This window comes from Hyla sarda, chromosome 9, assembly GCF_029499605.1.
Source record: "Hyla sarda isolate aHylSar1 chromosome 9, aHylSar1.hap1, whole genome shotgun sequence".
Lineage (NCBI taxonomy): Eukaryota > Metazoa > Chordata > Amphibia > Anura > Hylidae > Hyla > Hyla sarda.
In genome coordinates, this window is record NC_079197.1 from 144789722 (window position 1) to 144810665 (window position 20944).

At 42.8% G+C, this 20944-nt stretch overlaps 1 protein-coding gene across 3 annotated transcripts; it reads right to left on the reverse strand.

Moving 5' to 3' along the window:
• Positions 1–8451: 8451 nt before the first annotated feature.
• LOC130290419 (cytochrome P450 2A10-like) lies at positions 8452–20527 on the reverse strand. 3 transcript variants are annotated; one of them, XM_056538048.1, is made up of 8 exons: positions 20251–20527; positions 18347–18496; positions 17771–17931; positions 17502–17678; positions 15977–16118; positions 15241–15428; positions 14950–15091; positions 8452–9764 (listed from the first exon to the last, which is right to left on the reverse strand). In XM_056538048.1, the coding sequence occupies exons 1-8, from the start codon at positions 20378–20380 to the stop codon at positions 9583–9585; spliced, it is 1272 nt and encodes a 423-aa protein (XP_056394023.1). In that variant the 5' UTR covers positions 20381–20527; the 3' UTR covers positions 8452–9582. The 3 variants fall into 3 exon arrangements, with proteins under 3 accessions (XP_056394023.1, XP_056394022.1, XP_056394024.1); XM_056538047.1 differs by having other exon boundaries at positions 19932–20378; XM_056538049.1 differs by lacking the exon at positions 20251–20527 and adding an exon at positions 19546–19630.
• Positions 20528–20944: the final 417 nt, after the last annotated feature.

Sequence of the window (20944 nt, forward strand, 5' to 3'; positions counted from 1 at the left end):
CTTGGTCACATGCCAATTCTTTTGGCTCATTCTACTGATCACTCTTGGTCTAAACACTTAAACCCCAACTGATCAAAACTTTTGATATATCTCTACGACATATAGCAAAATGACAGCGCCCATTTAAACAATGACTTTGTTTATCTCTTATTGTTAGAAAGACATCAACTTTCCACCAATCCCTGAACTGTTGTGATAATACTATAAAAATATAACCGTTTTATATGACATAATTCACTACTTTTATAATAGTGTTGAGCGGCATAGGCCATATTCGAATTCGCGAATATTCGCGAATATATGGACGAATATTCGTCATATATTCGCGAATATTCGCATATTCGTTATATTCTCGTTTTATTTTCGCATATGCGCATTTTCGCGTATGCGAAAATTAACATATGTGAAAATTAGCATATAGGAAATTCGCATACCCGAAAATTCGCATATTCGAAAAGTAGCATACACTAATTTTCGCAGATGCGAATTTTCGCACGCCAGTCTCACACAGTAGTATTAGAGCCTTCTTTACACCACACAAGCTGGAAGCAGAGAGGGGTGATCACTGTGATGTGTACTGTGAAGAAAAAAAAAAAATAAATAAAAAAAATAATGAAAATTCGTAATTACGAATATATAGCGCTATATTCGCGAAATTCGCGAATTCGCGAATATGCGATATTCGCGAATAATATTCGAATTGCGAATATTCACGAGCAACACTATTTTATAATACATAATAAACTGATTTTATGGAGTCATTTCTAAAGATTGTCTGTTAAAGATTAACTTGATGTCGAAGATGGATGAATTTTCTCTTGCTAAATTATTATCTTGAAGCAGCAAAAAAAAAAAAAAATCTGTACAATTGAAAAAAGTTTTGAAATAAAATTTGGCCTTTAGATTTTAGATTGTTAATGGATAACTTCATAGATTATGGGGGATTTTAGCATTCCAAAATTGTCCAAAAAACAGCAAAAATATTGCACATTTCCTGCGCAAGCTCCAGCATTGTGCAAAAAATATCTGATTTATTTTTTTTTTGCCAGTTTGGACCATGCTTGGTAAAAGGGTGGAACTTGCGATGGAAGGGTGATTTGAAATATTAACCCTGTGCGCCAAGTTTACTCCAAAAATGACATGTTATATCTATTCCATAGGTCCATACGATTAGAATATATATATATATATTATATATATATATATATATATATATATATATATATATAACCCAACTTTTATAGGTTTTGTTTTATTTTACTACGTTTAAAGAAATTTTCCTCTTCTGCCCCCTATAACTTTTTTATTTTTGTCTATACAGGAACATATGTTTGCACCATGGTCTTAAGTTTTTAGTGATACCATTTTTGTTTTGATGGGGCTTTTTAATTGCTTTTTATTAATTTCTTTTCTGGTTTCAGAAACGACCAAAAATACACAGTTCTTGACTTTGGTATCATTTTACATTTACGCCATTGACCGCATGGCTAATTTAACATAACATTTTTATAGCTTGGACATTTACGTACGTGACGATACTACATAAATTTATATTTATTTTTGTTTACATAATTTTATTTAAAAAATGGGAAAGGGGGGGGGGTTCAAACTTTTGTTAGGGAATATATATATATATATATATATATATAGGGAATATATACATTTTCATATTTATTAACTTTTTTTAACACTTTATTCAACATTTTTAAGTCCCCATAGGAGACTATTATGTGCAATCTTCAGACTGCATACACTGATCAATGCTGTTCCATAGGAGAGCATTGATCAATGGTATCGGTGCTCGATAGCTACAGCCTGCAATGGCTGCCTGCAGCAAAGGAGCACCGATCAGACAGCAGGGAAGCAGGTAAGAGACTTCCCTCTGTTCTGATCGGGACATCGCGATTTCCCTGCAATTGTCCCGATCAGGTCCGCTGAGCAGCCGGGCCAGATTTTGGTACTTATAGACGCCATGATCAACTTTGATTGCAGGTCTATAGGGTCAATGCTGGAGATCGGCCTGATCGGCGATGTTTGGCATTAGCCATGGTTCTTGGGACCAAGTGGGCATGAAGCATGTTCAGCTCCTGAGCTCGCTCATACCCCTGCCACTCTGCTGCACCCTTTAAAAACAGCGCTTTGGGGCAAGGGGTTAATAAGTTATACTGAACTTTTTATATGAATGGTATGAATATTAAATATTATCCTTCTCTATAACATGTTGTTTATAGATTATACAGCATTTTCTTGGTAACAGATTCCCTTAGCTTTGATTACATATCTCAGCATAGATACTACAAGATATTAATAAAAAAAAATTCACAGTACCCAAAAGTAGCTTCTCGTATGTCTTTTTATCAATGTAGTATATGAAGTGAAGTTCAGGGTATTCTACTCACTTGTTAGGATCCAGATCTGGCGCCTGGGAGGATTTGTCCTATTACAGATACACAGAGGGCAGCAGATCTACATCCAAATTTGGGACACCAAACCAGGAACGGATCAACCTCGCCTTAATTTTATAACAACATATAATTTCACTCACAACCAAATAAAATCCATTAAAAAAAAACACTGGCACATTTTATTAAGACCAAACCTAAAGTCCACAAAAGTCCAGGAATATATAAATGCGGAGGAAGCCGGTGCCTTTGCTGCAATATCAATAAAGCAGGAGCAAAAATTGTGAAAAGCAACAACACCGGAAAATCCTTCACCATTAAACACTCTCTGAATTGCCCTTCTAATTATGTTATTTATGTATTAGGGTGAGTTCACACTATGGAATCTCCGCTTGCTGAATTCCGGGAATGGAGATTCCGCCTGGCAGTGCCACTGAAGGTACTTCAGCGCTAGGGCCGCGGGGCACTGAGTCATCACCATAGACGGCTATGCAGTGCTCGCGGAATCCGCGCAAAGACTGAACATGTTCTTTCTTTGTGCGGAACAATTTCAGCAGCGGAATTGTCCGCCGCGGAAATTCCGCAGTGTGAATGGGTCTCATTCACACTAATGTTAAGTTCACACAGCGGAATTCCGCTCGCGGAGTTTCGCTCGTGGAATTGCGCTGGAATTCCGTAGTGTGAACGCACCCTTAGAGTGCATATTTCTTATTGTTGGCCGCACAACCCAGGAATGTATAAATGGACACAGAAGAAACATCGAAAAAGGTTTCCTCCTGCACAGTGTATCCCGACAAACATATGGTCATTTCACTTAAAACATCCACTTCCTGAAGTCGGTCTGTTATTTTAATCACAAAATGTAAATGTATTTGTTTGAATGACAGCTCTGTATGTTTCCGGCCTGAATGTGACGTCACTCTCCTGTGAACACTCCCGCACTTTTTCAAATACTTAAAGGAGCACTCTCATTAAAACAAATTTTTGCTATTGCACTCCTTATGGTAAATGAAAAATATTTCTAATAGTCATTGTTTAAAAAAAAATGACGTTTTCTATGTTTTATTTGTGCTTAAAAAAGCTCAAGAGCACATTTTCCCCCAACTCACACACAGACTTTGGACCGAAGTCCAAACACAGGAAGTGCCACCTGGAGTGCTGAGGGGGGTGGGGGGTGTCCAGCCTCATCCAATCATAGCTCCTCTCGCACATAACTGCCATATGCTGTTGGCTGGACCCCCCCCCCTCAGCACTCCAGGCGGCACTTCCTGTGTTTGGACTTTGGTCCAAAGTCTGTGTATGAGATGGGGGAAAATGTGCTCTTGAGCTTTTTTAAGCACAAATAAAACATAGAAAACGTCATTTTTTTTAAACAAAGTATATTAGAAATATTTTTCATTTACCATAAAGAGTGCAATAGCAAAAATATGTTTTAATGAGAGTTACCATTTAAGGCTCCACAATTGTACTGCACCCCAGACCTGTGTAGTGGTCTCCAAACTGTGCCCTTCCAGATGTTGCAAACCTACAACTCTCAGCATGCCCAGACAGTCCAGGCATGCAGGGAGTTGTAGTTCTGTAACATCTGGCCCTTCAGATGTTGCAGAACTACAACTCCCAGCATACCTGGACAGTCTCGGCATGCTGGGAGTTGTAGTTTTGCAACATCTGGAAGGGAACAGTTTGGAGACCACTATACAGTGGTGTCCAAACTGTAGCGCTCCAGATGTTGCAAAACTACAATTCAAAGCATGCCGAGACTGTCCAGGTATGCTGGGAGTTGTAGTTCAGCAACATCTGGCCCTTCAGATGTTGCCGAACTCCAACTCCCAGCATGCCTGGGCAGTCTGAGCATGTTTGGAGTTGAAGTTTTGCAACATCTGGAGGGCTACAGTTTGGACACCACTACACAGTGGTCTCCAAACTGTTCTCCTTCAGATTTTGCATAACTTAAACTCCCAACATGCCCTTTGGCTGTCCGTGCATGCTGGGAGTTGTAGTTTTGCAACAGCTGGAGGCACACAGGTTGGGAAACACTCAGTTAAGTAACAAACTCTCAGTGTTTTGCAACTAGTGTGCCTCCAGCTGTATCATAACTACAATCCCCAGCATGCACGGACAGCCAAAGGGCATCTCAAATTCCCAGCGGAAAACTCACTATGAACCCCCGTCCGTGTGTACCCTAAAAACACCACACTGCACTACCTAAATTAAAAAGTAAAACACTACGTATGAACATACCCCTACACAGTTACCCCCCCCAATAAAAATGAAAAACGTCTGGTACGGCACTATTTCCAAAACGGAGCCTCCAGCTGTTGCAAAACAACAACTCCCAGTATTGCCGGACAGCCATTGACTGTCCAGGCATCCTTGGAGTTTTGCAACATCTGGAGGCTCCCTGTTTGGGAAACACTGCCTTAGGGTAATTTTGGTATCGGAGGCAAGTGTAATAATTGCCTAACAAATTTTGGCGGCTTTTTCTCCTTTTACCCCTTATGAAAAGGTAAAGTTGGGGTCTACCCCAGCATGTTATTGTAATTTTTTTTTTTTTTTTTTACACTAACATGCTGGTGTTGGCCCATACTTTTCATTTTCATAAGAAGTTAAAGGATAAAAATGACCCCCAAAATTTGTAAGACAATTGAGTACAGAACTACCCCATATGTGGACATAAAATGCTCTGCGGGTGCACAACAGGGCTCAGGAGTGAGAGCGGCATGTACAATTGGGGTGCGTTCCCACTTGGCATATACGCAGCGTATTTCATGGGGGGGCATAAATATATATATATGGGGAGGGTGGTCGTCACATGTGCATGGAGGCGGGGGGGGGGGGCGTTGTATTTTAGCGCTTAGAGTACTTTTCAGGCCTGAAGTAAATTGGTGTGGGTTATTGTGTAAATGACGGGAGCTGCGACTTTTGCGCGACTTTCAGAGAAAAGTCACACATCATGAATCGATCACCACTGCATAAAACTAGCCAAAAGCACTGCACAATTCAGATATAGCAAAAGTCGCACAAAAGTGGCAGGAGAAGTGATTGAGACTTTTGCTGCAACTTTTTTAGATCGAAAAAAAACCGGTCCAAATAGCTTGATGAATTCCCCTCTTTATCTCTACACATGCTCCTTTTTTTCAATGGAGAAATAATAGCAGCCAAAGTTATGTAACACATCAGACCTCTTCATAGAAAATTTATTTATTTAAAATAATAACTATAATTAAACAGGTTTGCGCTGTGGAGATCAGTATTTAGATTAGAAGATTAGAACAGTTTAAATTATAAGAATAGATATTATAATACTGAGGAGCAATAACTCCTATTTGTCTCCACCCTTAAAGGAGTAGTCCAGTGGTGAACCCAGTGGTGAACAACTTATCCCCTATCCTAAGGATAGGGGATAAGTTGCAGATCGTGGGGGGTCCGACAGCTGGGGCCTCCTGCGATCTCCTGTACGGAGCCCCGACAGCCCGCGGGAAGGGGGCGTGTCGACCTCCGCACGAAGCGGCGGCCGACACGCCCCCTCAATACAACTCTATGGCAGAGCCGAAGCGCTGCCTTCGGCAATCTCCGGCTTTGCCATAGAGATGTATTGAGGGGGAGTGTCGGCCGCCGCTTCGTGCGGTGGTCGACACCCGCTATCTGGCCGGAGAGCCTGGTCCCCGTACAGAGAGATCGCAGGGGGCCCCAGCGGTCGGACCCCCCGCGATCTCAAACTTATCCCCTATCCTTAGGATAGGGGATACGTTTTTCACCACTGGACTACCCCTTTAATATTTGCTTGTTGGCAAAAAGGACTGATAAAGTTATGGCATTTAATGTTTGTCGAATGAGAGCTCCTGCATGTTCTACACTTATTCTCCGTAGATTTATTTTGTGCAACATTAATAACAACAGAACATATATGAGGCCATTTTCGCACACGTTTATGGCTCTCGCTATAGTATCAATGCCTGCACCTCTTGTGGTCTTATAGGGTACTGCAGCCATAACACAGTTGCTGAAATATATCTCTGTTAGAGTTGGGTGTAGATTTTTTTTAAAATACCTCCAAAATAGTTAAGTAAAAAAGTATAGACAGACTCTTTCAGAAACTAATATTCCACTGCTCAGGAAATGGTAATTATTAATATTCTGATTACACCACATTTACATAATACAGTGGTCCCTCAACATACGATGGTAATCCGTTCCAAATGGACCATCGTTTGTTGAAACCATCGCATGTTGAGGGATCCGTGCAATGTAAAGTATAGGACAGTGGTCTCCAACCTGCAGACCTCAAGATGTTGAAAACTACAACACCCAGCATGCTAGGACAGCCAACGGCTGTCCGGGCATGCTGGGAGTTGTAGTTTTGCAACATCTGGAGGTCCGCAGGTTGAAGACCACTGGTATTGGAGGTTATACTCACATGTCCCCGCCACTCTGGACCGTCACTGCTCGTCACCGCTGCCCTGGATGTCGCCGTCCATCGCTGTTGCCGCGTCCCCGGGGTGTTCCCGACGCTCCGGCAAGGCCTCTGCATCCCCGGGATCCTCGCTCTCCAACGCCGCCATCACGTCACTACGCACGCCGCTCCTATTGGATGACGGGACGGCGTGCGCAGCGATGTGATGATGACGATGGAGAGCGCCGACGATGCAGGGGATCCCGAAGAGGATGCGCCGGAGCCCCGAGGACAGGTAAGTGATCGTCAGCGGACCACACGGGGCACCGTAAACGGCTATCCGGTGGAAGCTGAAGCAGTCTGCGCTGCCGGATAGCCGTTTATGCGATGGCCCCGACATACAAAAGCATCGTATGTTGATGCGGCCTTCAACATGTGATGGCCTCTGAGAGGTGATCGTATGCTGAAATGATCGTATGTCGGGGCCATCGTAGGTCGGGGGGTCACTGTATGTTAAAGATAGATGCACAGTCATATAGAAAGCATCATTTATAAAATCTTTTATTTACTATCTGCACATATACAGAAAACTAATATTTTATATAATATTGAGACACTGTCAAATTTTATCTAATTACCGTAATAAAAACTATTCTGTACATACAGTTTAAAGCAGATCTAAATGCTAGAACTTTTTGTAGTTAAAAAGGGTTGCCGCATCTTCTTACTTCTGCTTTTTCTGGCTCCTCTAGCCTTTTAGCTAAAGCCGGTCCGGACCAAAAACAGCCGAAGCGGGGAAGTTGTCTTTATGGGAGTTACGCAAACAGTATTGTCCCGCGAGTTACATTAACAGAGTAGCCCCAGGGCTATGCCGCTTGTGCAACTCTCATTAAATTCAATGGGATTTACGCAAATTGCGTAACTTCACCTGCTTCGACTGTTTTCGTTTATTTATTTTTTACCACCATCGGCCACGGCAAGCAGGCCAGAGGAGCCATAAGAAGAAAAGTAAAGAGATGGGACAACCTTTCTTGGTTATTTGCACGGTACATGCTTTTTAAGCCTATTTATTCAAGTAGACACTTACGTTTTGATACATTAATGTTTATACATATTGATACATTAATGTTGGTACACAACATATTATAATTATTAAAATATTTCATTGTCATTATCATTATTATTCTATTTGGTTTTTGCTTTTATAAAATTAACATTTTGACCTTATTTATAGAAGCATTCTGAGATTTTCTTTTCTTATTTTGCTTATTCAGCGCAGCATAGGCTATTATAAAAGAATAATGTGAAGGTTTTTTGTATGCCTTTTGCTTACCTGTTTTTGCTGATGTGGTGTGCATTGGATAAGCTCCCTTTTGATTTACAAATGCACAATGAGGGTGCGTTCACACGCTCTTTGTTTTTGCGGGTTTTCTGCAGCGTATTTGAAAGGGGCGGGCTCTTCTCAGCTGTCCATAGCGGATTGTCAGCGGAAAATCCGACGTAAGCCCCATTGAAGTCAGTAGGGACTGCGGTGGATTTTCCGCAGCGTAAATTCCGCCGCGGACAATCTGCTATGGACAGCCGAGAAGAGCCTGCCCCTATCAAATACGCAGCGGAAAACCCGCAAAAACAAAAAGTGTGTGAACGCACCCTGAGGTGGGTTCTGTAATGCAGCCTACATTTCCCATGAATCCTCTGACTGAGGATCAGATGGTTGATCACTCCAGCTGGTCATCTAGTTAGGCTTCTAATTCTGGATATCACCCAAGTCAACTCATTAGACTCATTAGTATATTGGTGTCAGTTCACACTATGCAGTTCTGATACGTTTTCCCACTCAAAGCCCCTTTTTATAGAGAACTATTGCCAAGAGGCAAAGTGATTTGACCTATAATCACAATTGACGGTTTTGTTAAGAGTATTTGAAGTCTTTTGGTTGTGTAGGTTCTTTTTACACATTACATTTTTACTGCATTTTTTTCCAAACATTTTACTGCAGTTTGGCTGAGATTTTCCAAAATTGTGGTAAAAAATTAGTTTTTTTTATCATATTATGCACAATTGCAGTGCATTCTGCATTTTTGTCATGATTGGGGGAAATCACAGCAAAAAAAAGCAAAAAAAAACTGAAAAAAGCTGTAAGAAATGCAGTGTGAAAACGCAGCCTCAGGGGAAGTGTATAACCACAATATATCATGATCCATAGAGATAGCAGTAGCAGTATACAGATAGAGCTGGGGAAGTGTATAGCTACTGTATATCCTGATACCATAGAGATAGCAGCAGTATACAGGTAGATGTATGGGAGATATATTACTACGATATATCCTTATCCCATAGAAATAGCAGATGGAGCTGGGGGAGGAGTCTGGGAGCTAATAGGAGGGATCTAGTAGGTGATGATGTCATCCTGTAGTCCACAGAAAGTCAGAGTCTGACATCCTGTTTTAACCATTAGGCACTGGAAGATTTGGAGAGTCAGATTAGTGATCACATGACCAAATTAGAATAATAAAACACATGAATGCAGCTGTGCTGGAATGAAACAAATGGTGCTGTAGGACTAGTGATGGTGAGTGTGCATGATATCGGCAATAAAGAAAAAAAAAAAACCTGGAGTGCTTCTTTAAGTATTTTAACTTGATGTGTTCTACCGAATGCCAATTGTTTCTCTCTTACCATAACAGTTGTTGCCAAGTGAATATAAGCCTCCAACTATGAGACCCTTTGTTCTCCTAAATGCCAAAAGGCAAAAATAAATTTGACTCAAAAAAAGTTTAAAATAAATCAGCGTGGGATGAAGGACAGCTGGTAATGATGAGGATAATTAGCAAATCCACTCATTAAAGGTGTTAAGTCTATTTCTTCTTTGTCCACGTGTGACCGAAGAGTGAAGTTCTGTAAGATGGTGGTGAAAAACAGGAAGAGCTCCATTCTTGCGAGGCCTTCTCCGAGACAGATTCGTTTTCCTGCAGGGAAATCAACAACTATTTGTCTGTAGTTCCAAATATTTTAAGTTTTAGATGCAATCTTTAAATAAAGGTACTTAAAAGGGTACTCTGCCCCTAGACTGGTGACGCCTCAGTCACGCTCCGCTTGTGATGTCATGGCAATGCCCCCTCAATGCAAGTCTATGTGAAGCCCCCTCCCATAGACTTGCATTGAGGGGGTGTGACCGTGACATCACGAGCCTCCAGTCACCAGCAGGTGACGAGTTATAAAACCCCAAACAAAAATATCCCTCTCCTTTTAAATCGTTAATGCAAAATGTAAAACTTTACTTGTATTTCATTTATTTAAAAGGGTCCAAAAGGTGTATTTAAAAACACACAGCACTGTCCCTATAATGTCCAGATAAGGTTCTCCTTATAGACTATGTACGATAAGTCCATATGGTCTAAATGAAGGATTTTTTTTTGGAGCTTTTATCTCGAGAATTGGTTACCTAGCTTCGGAAATTGGATTGATTCAACATTAAAACTGATTCAAATCCTATACTTAATAATACATACTAATGATGACAAAAGGTCTGATTACCTAGTGCAGATTTTGAGGTTCCTCATATGAATAGAATTTCTTTATTAGGATAGGGGAATGACTGCATAAGCTTCTTATTAAATACACCTGGTGGGATATAATGAACCAGAATGCAAGGTATTCCCGATATTTTCTCCTCAGTCAAACGTACTTAGTGGAATATACAGTAATTCAGTTAATAAAGGAATGGCTGGGAAGTCTAACTATCCTAAATAACCACTATTGGACCCAATAGAAACCAACATTGAGCCTATCTTCTGATATTGAGCATAATCTGTGTAATAGCAGATGAACAGAATAAAATAATACAATACCATCTGTATATCTTAATGAATAATAGAAAACAAACAGTGGTGAGGCTAGAATTTTATTCATAGAATGCTATTCACAAAAACAAGGTAATATCTTAAATAACATCCATTATATAGAGGTCAATGTATGCAGTGCCTGAGATGAGTCCGGTCAATTTCTAAGTTGATGCGCATGCGCAGGAAATTGGTGACTTGCGCAGTGACTTATCCTTATCTGAAAATCTTCTAAGTTCATACACCTGCGCGAGAGGTCCGCAGCTCTCGCGTGGACATGCGAGAGGGGTTGCGAGACGGTACATTACAGTGTACGCATGCGTACGAAAGGAGGTCACATGATCGACTGTAGGAAGTGCACGATCATATTGCACCGGGTGCCGGTCATAATCCCGGGCCGGACATGATTGTTTGACATGCCAAGTCAATGTGAGGTAAGCTGTGAATGGTGGAATAGCTAGATACTAATCTAAAGCCATCTAGGATTGGCTGATGATCTAGGGGGAGGGTACAAGTATGTTATAAAAGGAGCCTCTTTCTCTGCACGTGGTCATATGTCTTATAAGCCCCTGAAGACGTGGTTGGTACCACGAAACATGTAGGGGAGACATAGTGTTTGTGTTTTAACTTCAGCTGTGGTCCCTTTATGAACGTTCTGCAGACGTTTACATGCTCATAGTTACTCCATATAGGAGAACCTTATCTGGACATAATAGGGACAGTGCTGTGTGTTTTTAAATACACCTTTTGGACCCTTTTAAATAAATGAAATAAAAGTAAAGTTTTAAATTTTGCATTGACAATATAAAAGGAGAGGGATATTTTTGTTTGGGGTTTTATACCCCGTCACCTGCTGGTGACTGGGGTTTGGTATTCTTTTGAAATATATTAACCCCTCCTTACTCTGGGCACTTTGAATAAATCACGAGCCTCTGGCGCTGCACCCAACACTCTAAACGAACGTCAGGTGCAGCAGGGAGATCGCGGGGGTCCCCAGTGGCAGGACCCCTGCGACCAGATATCTGATCCCCTATCCTGTACACTGAGCAGCTTGGCTGTTATGATTTGTCTAGCTGGATGTGGATCCTCTGTGTCAGCGAGGGATTGGAGTGGACCGTGTCGGTGGACCGGTTCTAGGGTTGCTACAGGTTTTCACCAGAGCCCACCGCAAAGCGGGATGGCCTTGCTGCGGCGGTAGCAACCAGGTCGTATCCACCGGCAACGGCTCAACCTCGCTGACTGCTGAGAAGGCGTGGGACAGAAGGACTAGGCAGAAGCAAGGTCAGACATAGCAGAAGGTCGGGTAAGGGGGCAAGGTTCGTAGTCAACAGTAATAGCAGGAGGTCAGGAACACAGTTATGGTAAACACAGTAGTAGCTTTCTCTAGGCACAAAGGCAACAAGATCCGGCCAGGAAGTGCAGGGGAAGTGAGGTTATATGGACAGGGAGCAGGTGGAAGCTAATCAGACTGATTGGGCCAGGCACCAATCACTGGTGCACTGGCCCTTTAAATTTTAGAGAGCTGGCACGCGCGTGCCCTAGAGAGCGGAGCCGCGTGCTCCAGAACATGATAGCCGGGGACCGGGACGGGTAAGTGGCTTGGGATGCGATTCACGAGCGGGCGCGTCCCGCTATGCGAATCGCATCCCCATCGTGAATGGCAGTGCAGTGCTCCCGGTCAGCGGGTCCGACAGGGGCGCTGCATAGAGGAGAACGCCGCGAGCACTCCGGGGAGGAGCAGGGACCCGGAGCGCTCGGCGTAACAGTACCCCCCCCTTAGGTCTCCCCCTCTTTTTGTCTCCTTGTCCCTTCAAAAGAGACGAGAACATAGGCGACGCCTCTTGAGCCTCCTTCTGGAAAAAGAAGTCCTGGGTAGCTACACCAGCGGCAGATAGTTCAGAAGGAATGGGGAGGGGGGGCAGAGGGAGAAGCATGTCACAGGGCAGAGTGTCACCAGGATGGGGGCTATGAGGAGGCACGGCACAGTCCTGATAGGCCTTGGGAAGACCAGGCACAGGAGGAGACACTGAGGCCAAACAGACGGGGCTGGGAGCAGACGTGAAGCATTTCTTGTGGCAAGCAGGACCCCAATCCTTGATCTTCCCGGTGGTCCAATCAAGGGTGGGAGAATGATGCTGGAGCCATGGCAGACCAAGGAGGACTTCAGAGGTGCAGTTGGGCAGGACCAAAAATTCAATTTTCTCGTGATGCAGTCCAATGTTCATAAGCAGGGGCTCTGTGCGGTAACGCACAGTGCAGTGCAACTTCACTCCGTTGACCGAAGAAATGTAGAACGGCTTGACGAGACGGGTCACCGGGATGCAGTACCTATCAAGCAAAGAGGCCAGAATAAAATTTCCAGAAGAACCAGAGTCCAAGACAGCCACGGCTGAGAAGGAGGAGTTGGCAGAAGGAGAAATCCGCACGGTACAGTGAGACATGGAGAAGCAGACTTCGTACCAAGAGACGCCACACCCACGTGAGCTGGGTGCGTGCGTGCGTTCGTTTCCCAGACGTGGAGGACGAATAGGGCAATCCACCAAGAAATGTTCGGTACTAGCGCAGTACAGACATAAATTTTTATCCCTACGGCGAGACCTCTCTTCAAGGGTCAGGCGAGACCGATCCACTTGCATAGCCTCCTCGGCGGGAGGCACAGGGGTAGATTGCAAAGGATACTGTGAAAGAGGTGCCCAGGGATCAAGGTTTTTTTCCTGGCGGAGCTCCTGGTGTCTTTCAAAAAAGCGCATGTCAATGCGGGTGGCCAAATGGATAAGTTCATGCAGGTTGGCAGGAATTTCTCGTGCGGCCAGCACATCTTTGATGTTACTGGATAGGCCTTTTTTAAAGGTCGCGCAGAGAGCCTCGTTGTTCCAAGATAATTCAGAGGCGAGGGTACGAAATTGGATGGCGTATTCGCCTACAGAAGAACTACCCTGGACCAGGTTTAGCAAGGCAGTTTCGGCAGAAGAAGCTCGGGCTGGTTCCTCGAAGACACTGCGAATCTCAGTGAAGAAGGACTGTACAGTGGCGGTGACAGGATCATCGCAGTCCCAGAGCGGTGTGGCCCATGACAGAGCCTTCCCAGACAGGAGACTAACCACTAAAGCCACCCTCGACCGTTCTGTAGGAAATTGGTCCGAGAACATCTCCAAATGTAGGGGACATTGTGACAGGAAACCACGGCAGAGTCTAGAGTCCCCATCAAATTTGTCCGGCAGGGACCAGCGAAGGTTAGGAGCGGCCACTCGCTGCGGAGGAGGTGCAGGAGCCGGAGATGGTTGCTGCTGCAGCAGCTGCTTTAGCTGTGACTGAAGTTGCTGTAACATGGTGGTCAAGTGCGACAGCTGGTGACCTTGTTGGGCGATCAGTCGGGATTGCTGGGCGACCACCGTGGATATGTCAACGATACTTGGCAGCGGCACGTCAGCGGGATCCATGGCCGGATCTACTGTTATGATTCGGCTAGCTGGATGTGGATCCTCTGTGTCAGCGAGGGATTGGCGTGGACCGTGTCGGTGGACCGGTTCTAGGGTTGCTACTGGTTTTCACCAGAGCCCGCCGCAAAGCGGGATGGTCTTGCTGCGGCGGTAGCAACCAGGTCGTATCCACCGGCAACGGCTCAACCTCGCTGACTGCTAAGAAGGCATGGGACAGAAGGACTAGGCAGAAGCAAGGTCAGATGTAGCAGAAGGTCGGGGCAGGCGGCAAGGTTCGTAGTCAATAGTAATAGCAGGAGGTCAGGAACACAGTTATGGTAAACACAGTAGTAGCTTTCTCTAGGCACAAAGGCAACAAGATCCGGCCAGGAAGTGCAGGGGAAGTGATGTTATATGGACAGGGAGCAGGTGGAAGCCAATCAGACTGATTTGGCCAGGCACCAATCACTGGTGCACTGGCCCTTTAAATTTTAGAGAGCTGGCGCGCGCCGGGGACCGGGACGGGTAAGTGGCTTGGGATGCGATTCGCGAGCTGGCGCGTCCCGCTATGCGAATCGCATCCCCATCGTGAATGTCAGTGCAGCGCTCCCGGTCAGCGGGTCCAACCGGGGCGCTGCATAGAGGAGAACGCCGCGAGCGCTCCGGGGAGGAGCAGGGACCCGGAGCGCTCGGCGTAACATTGGCCTTATGCATCACAGCTTTTACACTCTGCCCTCATGTGCTGTGCAGTGTGTGGCCAAGCAGCTCAGTGTACTGTATAGCAGTAGGGAATTGCCAAATTGGACTCTAAATAAGTGCTGTGAGATTCAAGGTCAAACATGTTTAAAACTTCTTTTTTTCATGGTAGTAAAACACTAGTTTCCAGCACTTACCTGAAGAAAATGGCATGAATCCATCATTTTTCCTAAACTTGCATTGATCATCTAAGAAATGTCCGGGATTGAACTCATTTGGGTATTTAAACTGCTTCGGATCTCGTAGAACAGAACTGAGCAAGGGGTAGATGGTCGTACCCTAGAAATAACAAATGACATATACAGTTACCTTTCTTTTCTTCTATTCTTTCTCAATACACTTTTGAGGTCTATTATAGTGTTTAGTCATATCAGCTATTTATTATTTTTTTTTTTTTTACTAAAGCACAGAGGACAGCACAGCTTTACCTTGGGAATAAAAAAATCTCTAAACTTCAGGTCCCGCGCTACTTTGTGTGGGATACCCAATGGTATGAGGTCAATAAATCTTTGAATTTCATGGATTACAGCATCCGCATAGGGCATACGAGAGCGATCTTCTACACACGGAGCCCTGTTTCTTCCAATGACTTTGTCAATCTCTTGATGGATGCGTTCTGTAGGGAATGAAGGCAATTGGGGTATGAACAGGTAAGATACAGGTAACTTGGCCAATGCATATATGGAAGCATGTCATAATTCTACACCTTTTCAGATTAATGGAATTAAGAGAAGTTTTATAGAAAATTTGAATAATTCTTTTTGATAGCATGTTGTCATTATGTTATGATCAGGTGGGAAATTCAAAGTGGTAAATGAGTGATTTTTCATGTATTCATTGGTGCACTGATAATGAGTAAATTAGATAATTCCAATAATAAAATAACTTTGAATTGTTACTTGGATCCTTAGAACATTTATACATCTATGCCTTATTAATGGCTGGGACTACATGACAACTTTCTGCTTGACATTTTGTGACCTATGACCAGTGCATTTCCATGTACACAACAGTTCTGCAGATTAGTGAACAGCATGTATGGCCTGTACTTTGGTTGCCTTAGCCTCTTGGACTACGTAAATTTTCTGCAACAACCATATCCAATATTTAACTTTATTTAAAACTTGAGTTAAAACTTTTTAGTATTTCAAGCATTTTACCCACCTTCAACATCTGGATGCTTGAGGAGAATCATCAATCCGTAACGCAGTGTTGTGCTAACAGTTTCAGTCCCAGCACCAAACAAATCAAATGTTGTATTGACAATGCCTTCCATATGAAACTCAGTTTCAGGAATGTTCTTTTCCTGTGAATACAAAATGTAGTTGTAAATGTATGAAGTAACTGCTAAGGTGAACCTGTCAGGAAAACATGACGAGCTAAGTGGTCAGGATTATGGGCATACCTTTCTTCTTCTTTTTTTTTTTTTTTCAAAGGTCCTTTCCAGTGCCAAGATATAAGCCTTTTTGTTAATATGTCAATAAGGCCCTAAAGCCCAGTGGGTATTCCCCAGCATGGAAAGAGCACAGGGATAGGCGGTTCATCTCTTGTTATTCACTGCATCTGTGCCTGCCTTCAATCAAAGGTGATATAGGGGTATGCAAGCAGCCACAGAGGTGGTGAATAAGAGGAGATTGGCCTTTTCCATGTTGGGGAATACCCCCTGGACACTTGAGCCTCATTTACATATTAACAAAAAGGGATTGCCAAGATATAAAAAAATAGGTGTGACTAGAAATATGATGACTAGTCCTACTATATGTTTATTTATACTATTTTCCTGTTGACAAAGTGGCTTGTTACTGTACCATAATGCAAGCTTTAAGCTCTAAAGTTTATCGGTATTGCGGATGCCTCAATTAAAAAGGCTACAAACACCTCTGAAAACCATATTTGGATTCTTGGTTATTATAAAAAAAATAATCTTTAGGTCTTTATTAAAAATGCACATACTTTTGCTTGTTCAGAATCTACAATGTGACTGACAGTTTGTGTTATCTTTGTTAAAGTAGCAGCTCAATGGTCGAAAATTTCCAATGAAGCTTATTAAGAACTAATTTTACATTTAGTAAACAAATCACTATAACTTGAAATGGCATAGCACTGGGTGGCAACCAACACCTCCACAACACTAGTGCCCATTGGGGAAACGACCCTGTGGCCAAGCAGCCCTGATACTGCTTGCTTCTTGGCCACGCCACCCTCCAGACATGGCAACAAAGGCTTCCACACAGCCCCAAACCAGGACAGATGGCAAAGCTCACTAACCCATTGGGGCTGCTCCTTCTATGGGCTTTGTTGTTGTGACCCAGCACTATGCCATTTTAAGTTAGGGAACTGCGCTACCAAAGTGGCCATGATGCGTTGAGCGGGCTCGCACATTTAGATCAAAAGGTGTGTGGCATTGTGTGTATTTCAATATTTATGTCCCTTGAAGGTATGTGTAAAGCTAAACGGAAGAGTTTAGCCCGACAATGTGCCCAAATAGTTGGCGGTAGAATTTATGTCTACAAGCATATATGTTTTTTTAAATCATGTAACATAGAGACATAGTAAGATTTTCCTACATCAAAGGTAAAAATTCAGCAGCCTCAGCCTTCTAAAGGTTTGTTAGTGACTCCAGGTATCTAAGCCTTGGGGTACTTGCCTTGCTAATACTATCTTCGCTACATACATGGAACCAACTCACCTGTTCCATCTTAATGAGGAAGCAGTCAATGAAATCCCGAGGATTGTTGAGATCCAGAGTTTCCTTATGCATTTTTACACGTTTTGTTATAAATTCCTGAATACCATCAATAGCATTGAACATTTTTTGATGAGGCCCTGGGAGTTTTCCCATAACTTTAGGATAGACATTGTACATCTGAAAGAAATCAATGAAGTAATGTCATAGCGTGTAGATATTTAGCACCTGACATTAACACATATCTGGACTGGATACAGATTTCTCCTTACCTGTCCCCAAACAGAGCTAAAACCTTTGAAGATTTCATCTAGGAGACCCAGGAGCATCAGATATTCTCTGTCCTCATACTCAAATCGATCTCCAAAGACCACCGAACAGATGACATTTGAAACAGCTTTGGCAAAATAGAAAGTTAGGTCCAGTGGTTGGCCTGTCACAAGAGAAGAGAAAACTAAAATGGGAATTTTTGCAACAGTGCAATTTTTATTGTGGTAGCTGCTATGAAGTAGTAGTATGTAAGCTGCTTGCAAACCTTAATTCTGTTTGTACAATGTTACCTTGTCTCATCTAGGCCTTCATTCAAAAGCATTGTCATTAACTCACCTATCCTCTGATGATAATGAGATTACTCTGCTTATTCTGTCCCAGTCTACACAGTAAAGCTTACATATTAACTAAACAAAATAGAAAGTGTCAATTGTGCCTCTTCTAGTGGCTGGTATAAAAACTGGAACTTTTAAATAACATATTTACATGTGCATAGTGTGCCTTAGTGTTGTATGAAACATAACGAAGGCTTTGAGCATATTTTCTCTAATGATGTGCACTATATGTGCAGTTCTCACATTTGGCCTTTCGGAATTCTGCCATAAGGAACTGGGCCTCTTCTTGAATTCTCTCTTCAATGCTCCTTTTACCCATCCCAAAGTTCCTTAATGTCATCAGAGAGAAGCGGCGTAGTTGTTTCCAGCGTTCACCATTACTGCCGACCACCCCTGGAAAAATATGTAAAATGACAGGATATGCTTAATTATGTCGGACACAGTCTAGAAATTGTTAAAGTGAAACCCACAATTTTTTTTTGAATCCCAGCATGTTTTAGCATATGCAGCTCTGGGACTAGGATCAGTCATGTGGCTTGGCCCCATAAATTATTGCTGGATCATTTGTGCAACCGTTTAGATTAGGGCTGATGGCATTTTAAATGGCCGCACAAAAGATCCAATCAGATTAATCGCCGAACCTTTTACATGGGACAGTTTATCAGGAATAGGCATTCCTAGGAACACTCATTTGCCAGATAACCGGCCCGTGTAAAAGGCTTAAAGGGGTACTCCGGTGGAAAACATTTTTTTTTTAAATCAACTGGTGCCAGAAAGTTAAACAGATTTGTAAATTACTTCTATTAAAAAAATCTTTACCCTTCCAGTACTTTTAAGCAGCTGTATGCTACAGAGGAAATTCTTTTCTTTTTGAATTTCTTTTTTGTGTTGTCCACAGTGCTCTCTGCCGACACCTCTGTCCATGTCAGGAACTGTCCAGAGCAGCATAGGTTTTCAATGGGGATTTTCTCCTGTTCTAGACAGTTCCTGATGCGGGCATCAGGTGTTAGCAGAGAGCACTTTGGACAAGATAAAAAAGAAATTAAAAAAGAGAAGAATTTCCTCTGTAGCAACCAGCTGCTAAAAAGTACTGAAAGGGTAAATTTTTTTTAATAGAAGTCATTTACAAATCTGTTTAACATTCTGGAACCAGTTGATTTAAAATAATAATAAGAACAATAATGTTTTCCAGTGGAGTACCCCTTTAAGTCTACTTTCCAACTCATGGTAATATTAATCACAAAAACTCCTACATAACAGTGAAGGTCCCTGTCAACATAGCACAAGCGAGGGCCCAGCCAACCACAGTACCAGTGTCAGGCAAAGCCCTTTATTTGTTCTTATGGTATTTTATTTCTATTTTTAGCAAGAAATGTAAATATGAAGGCAAACATTGGGTGAAACCCTGCTTCCAGGGAAAAAAAAAAAAAAGATAACCAGACCTAAAACCGTCAACCGTATGGGGAAAAACGTGATGTGAACCCAGCCTAAGACATCAGACACAATCGGGAAGATTTCTAAAAAAACCTGTCCAGAGGAGAAGTTGCTGAGTTGCCCATAGCAACCAATCAGATCACTTCTTTCATTTTTAACAAGGCCTCTGCAAAAGGAAAGAAGCGATCTGATTGGTTGCTATGGGCAACTCAGCAACTTTTCCTCTGGACAGGTTTTTTAGAAATCTTCCCGATTGTGTCTGATGTCTTAGGCTGGGTTCACATCACGTTTTTCCCCATACGGTTGACGGTTTTAGGTCTGGTAGAAAATCGCATACGGGGAAAAATTAGCCAACCGGTTCACTCTGGTCGGCTCATTGAAATTAATTACATACGGCAAGCATACAGCATACAGCAAGGATACGGGAGCGCAGGTTTTAAGCTCCCCCCCAGTATGAGATACACCTGTATGAGATATACAACGGGGGCTTGTCCTAGGGAGCCAATGGACTGGGGGGCTTTTCCTTTTCCTTTCCTGCTATATTGAAGTTGAGGTAGCCACCCCAACTCCAATGAGATCACTTTGAGTTTCATAGACATTTCAATGGAATGTGAACTGTACTATGTACTATGAATTAGCAAGTCAGGACATTGCATTAACCATCTGTCAGTTATACAATATTGATATAAATAAAATCCAGTCTTGATCCTTACCATGCCCTCCAGAAGTTATCCTGTCCAGAAGTGGCATATGCCCCCTGGCACCGAAGTCCTCCGCATTGTCCATTAGAGCTTCCTTCACTGCATCGCAACTGCACAAAACCACAACAGGATCCATGCCCATGTGGATAGTATATACCGGTCCATACTTTTCACTCAGCTAATGGGGAGAGGAACCAAACAGATCAACACAATTGGATTGTTATATTCTACAATGAACTAACCACCATGTGGTTTGCAACAGCTGGAGGGCCACAGTTGATCTAGATAATGTTCGCTACTTGTTTGGAAAATAAAATATTTAATGTTTTCAAAATAATTTTTGCTTGAAGACTATACAGGTAGTAGGAAAATACTGTCCCCAAGGTATGATGCTATATGGGGCAGATTGGCAACTGGTGCTAGAAAGTTAAACAGATTTGTAAATTACTTCTATCAAAAAATCTTAATCCTTCCAGTACGAACTTTTTTAAATTTCCTTTCTATCTGACCACAGTGCTCTCTGCTGGCATGTCTGTCCATGTCAGGAACTGTCCAGAGCAGGAGAAAATCTATCCTGCTCTCGACAGTTCCTGACATGGACAGACATGCCAGCAGAGAGCACTGTGGTCAGACAGAAAAAATTTATAAAAACTAAAAACAATTTTCTGTGGAGCATACAGCAGCTTATAAGTACTGGAAGGATTAA

Coding starts and splice junctions, on each gene's coding strand:
- LOC130290419 (XM_056538047.1), bottom strand. CDS start 20,136: ATGTCTATGAAACTCAAAGTGATCTCATTGGAGTTGGGGTGGCTACCT. Junction 17,679..17,770: donor TTAGCTCTGTTTGGGGACAG/GTAAGGAGAAAT, acceptor GATTTCTTTCAG/ATGTACAATGTCTATCCTAA. Junction 16,119..17,501: donor TCCTCATTAAGATGGAACAG/GTGAGTTGGTTC, acceptor TTGTATTCACAG/GAAAAGAACATTCCTGAAAC.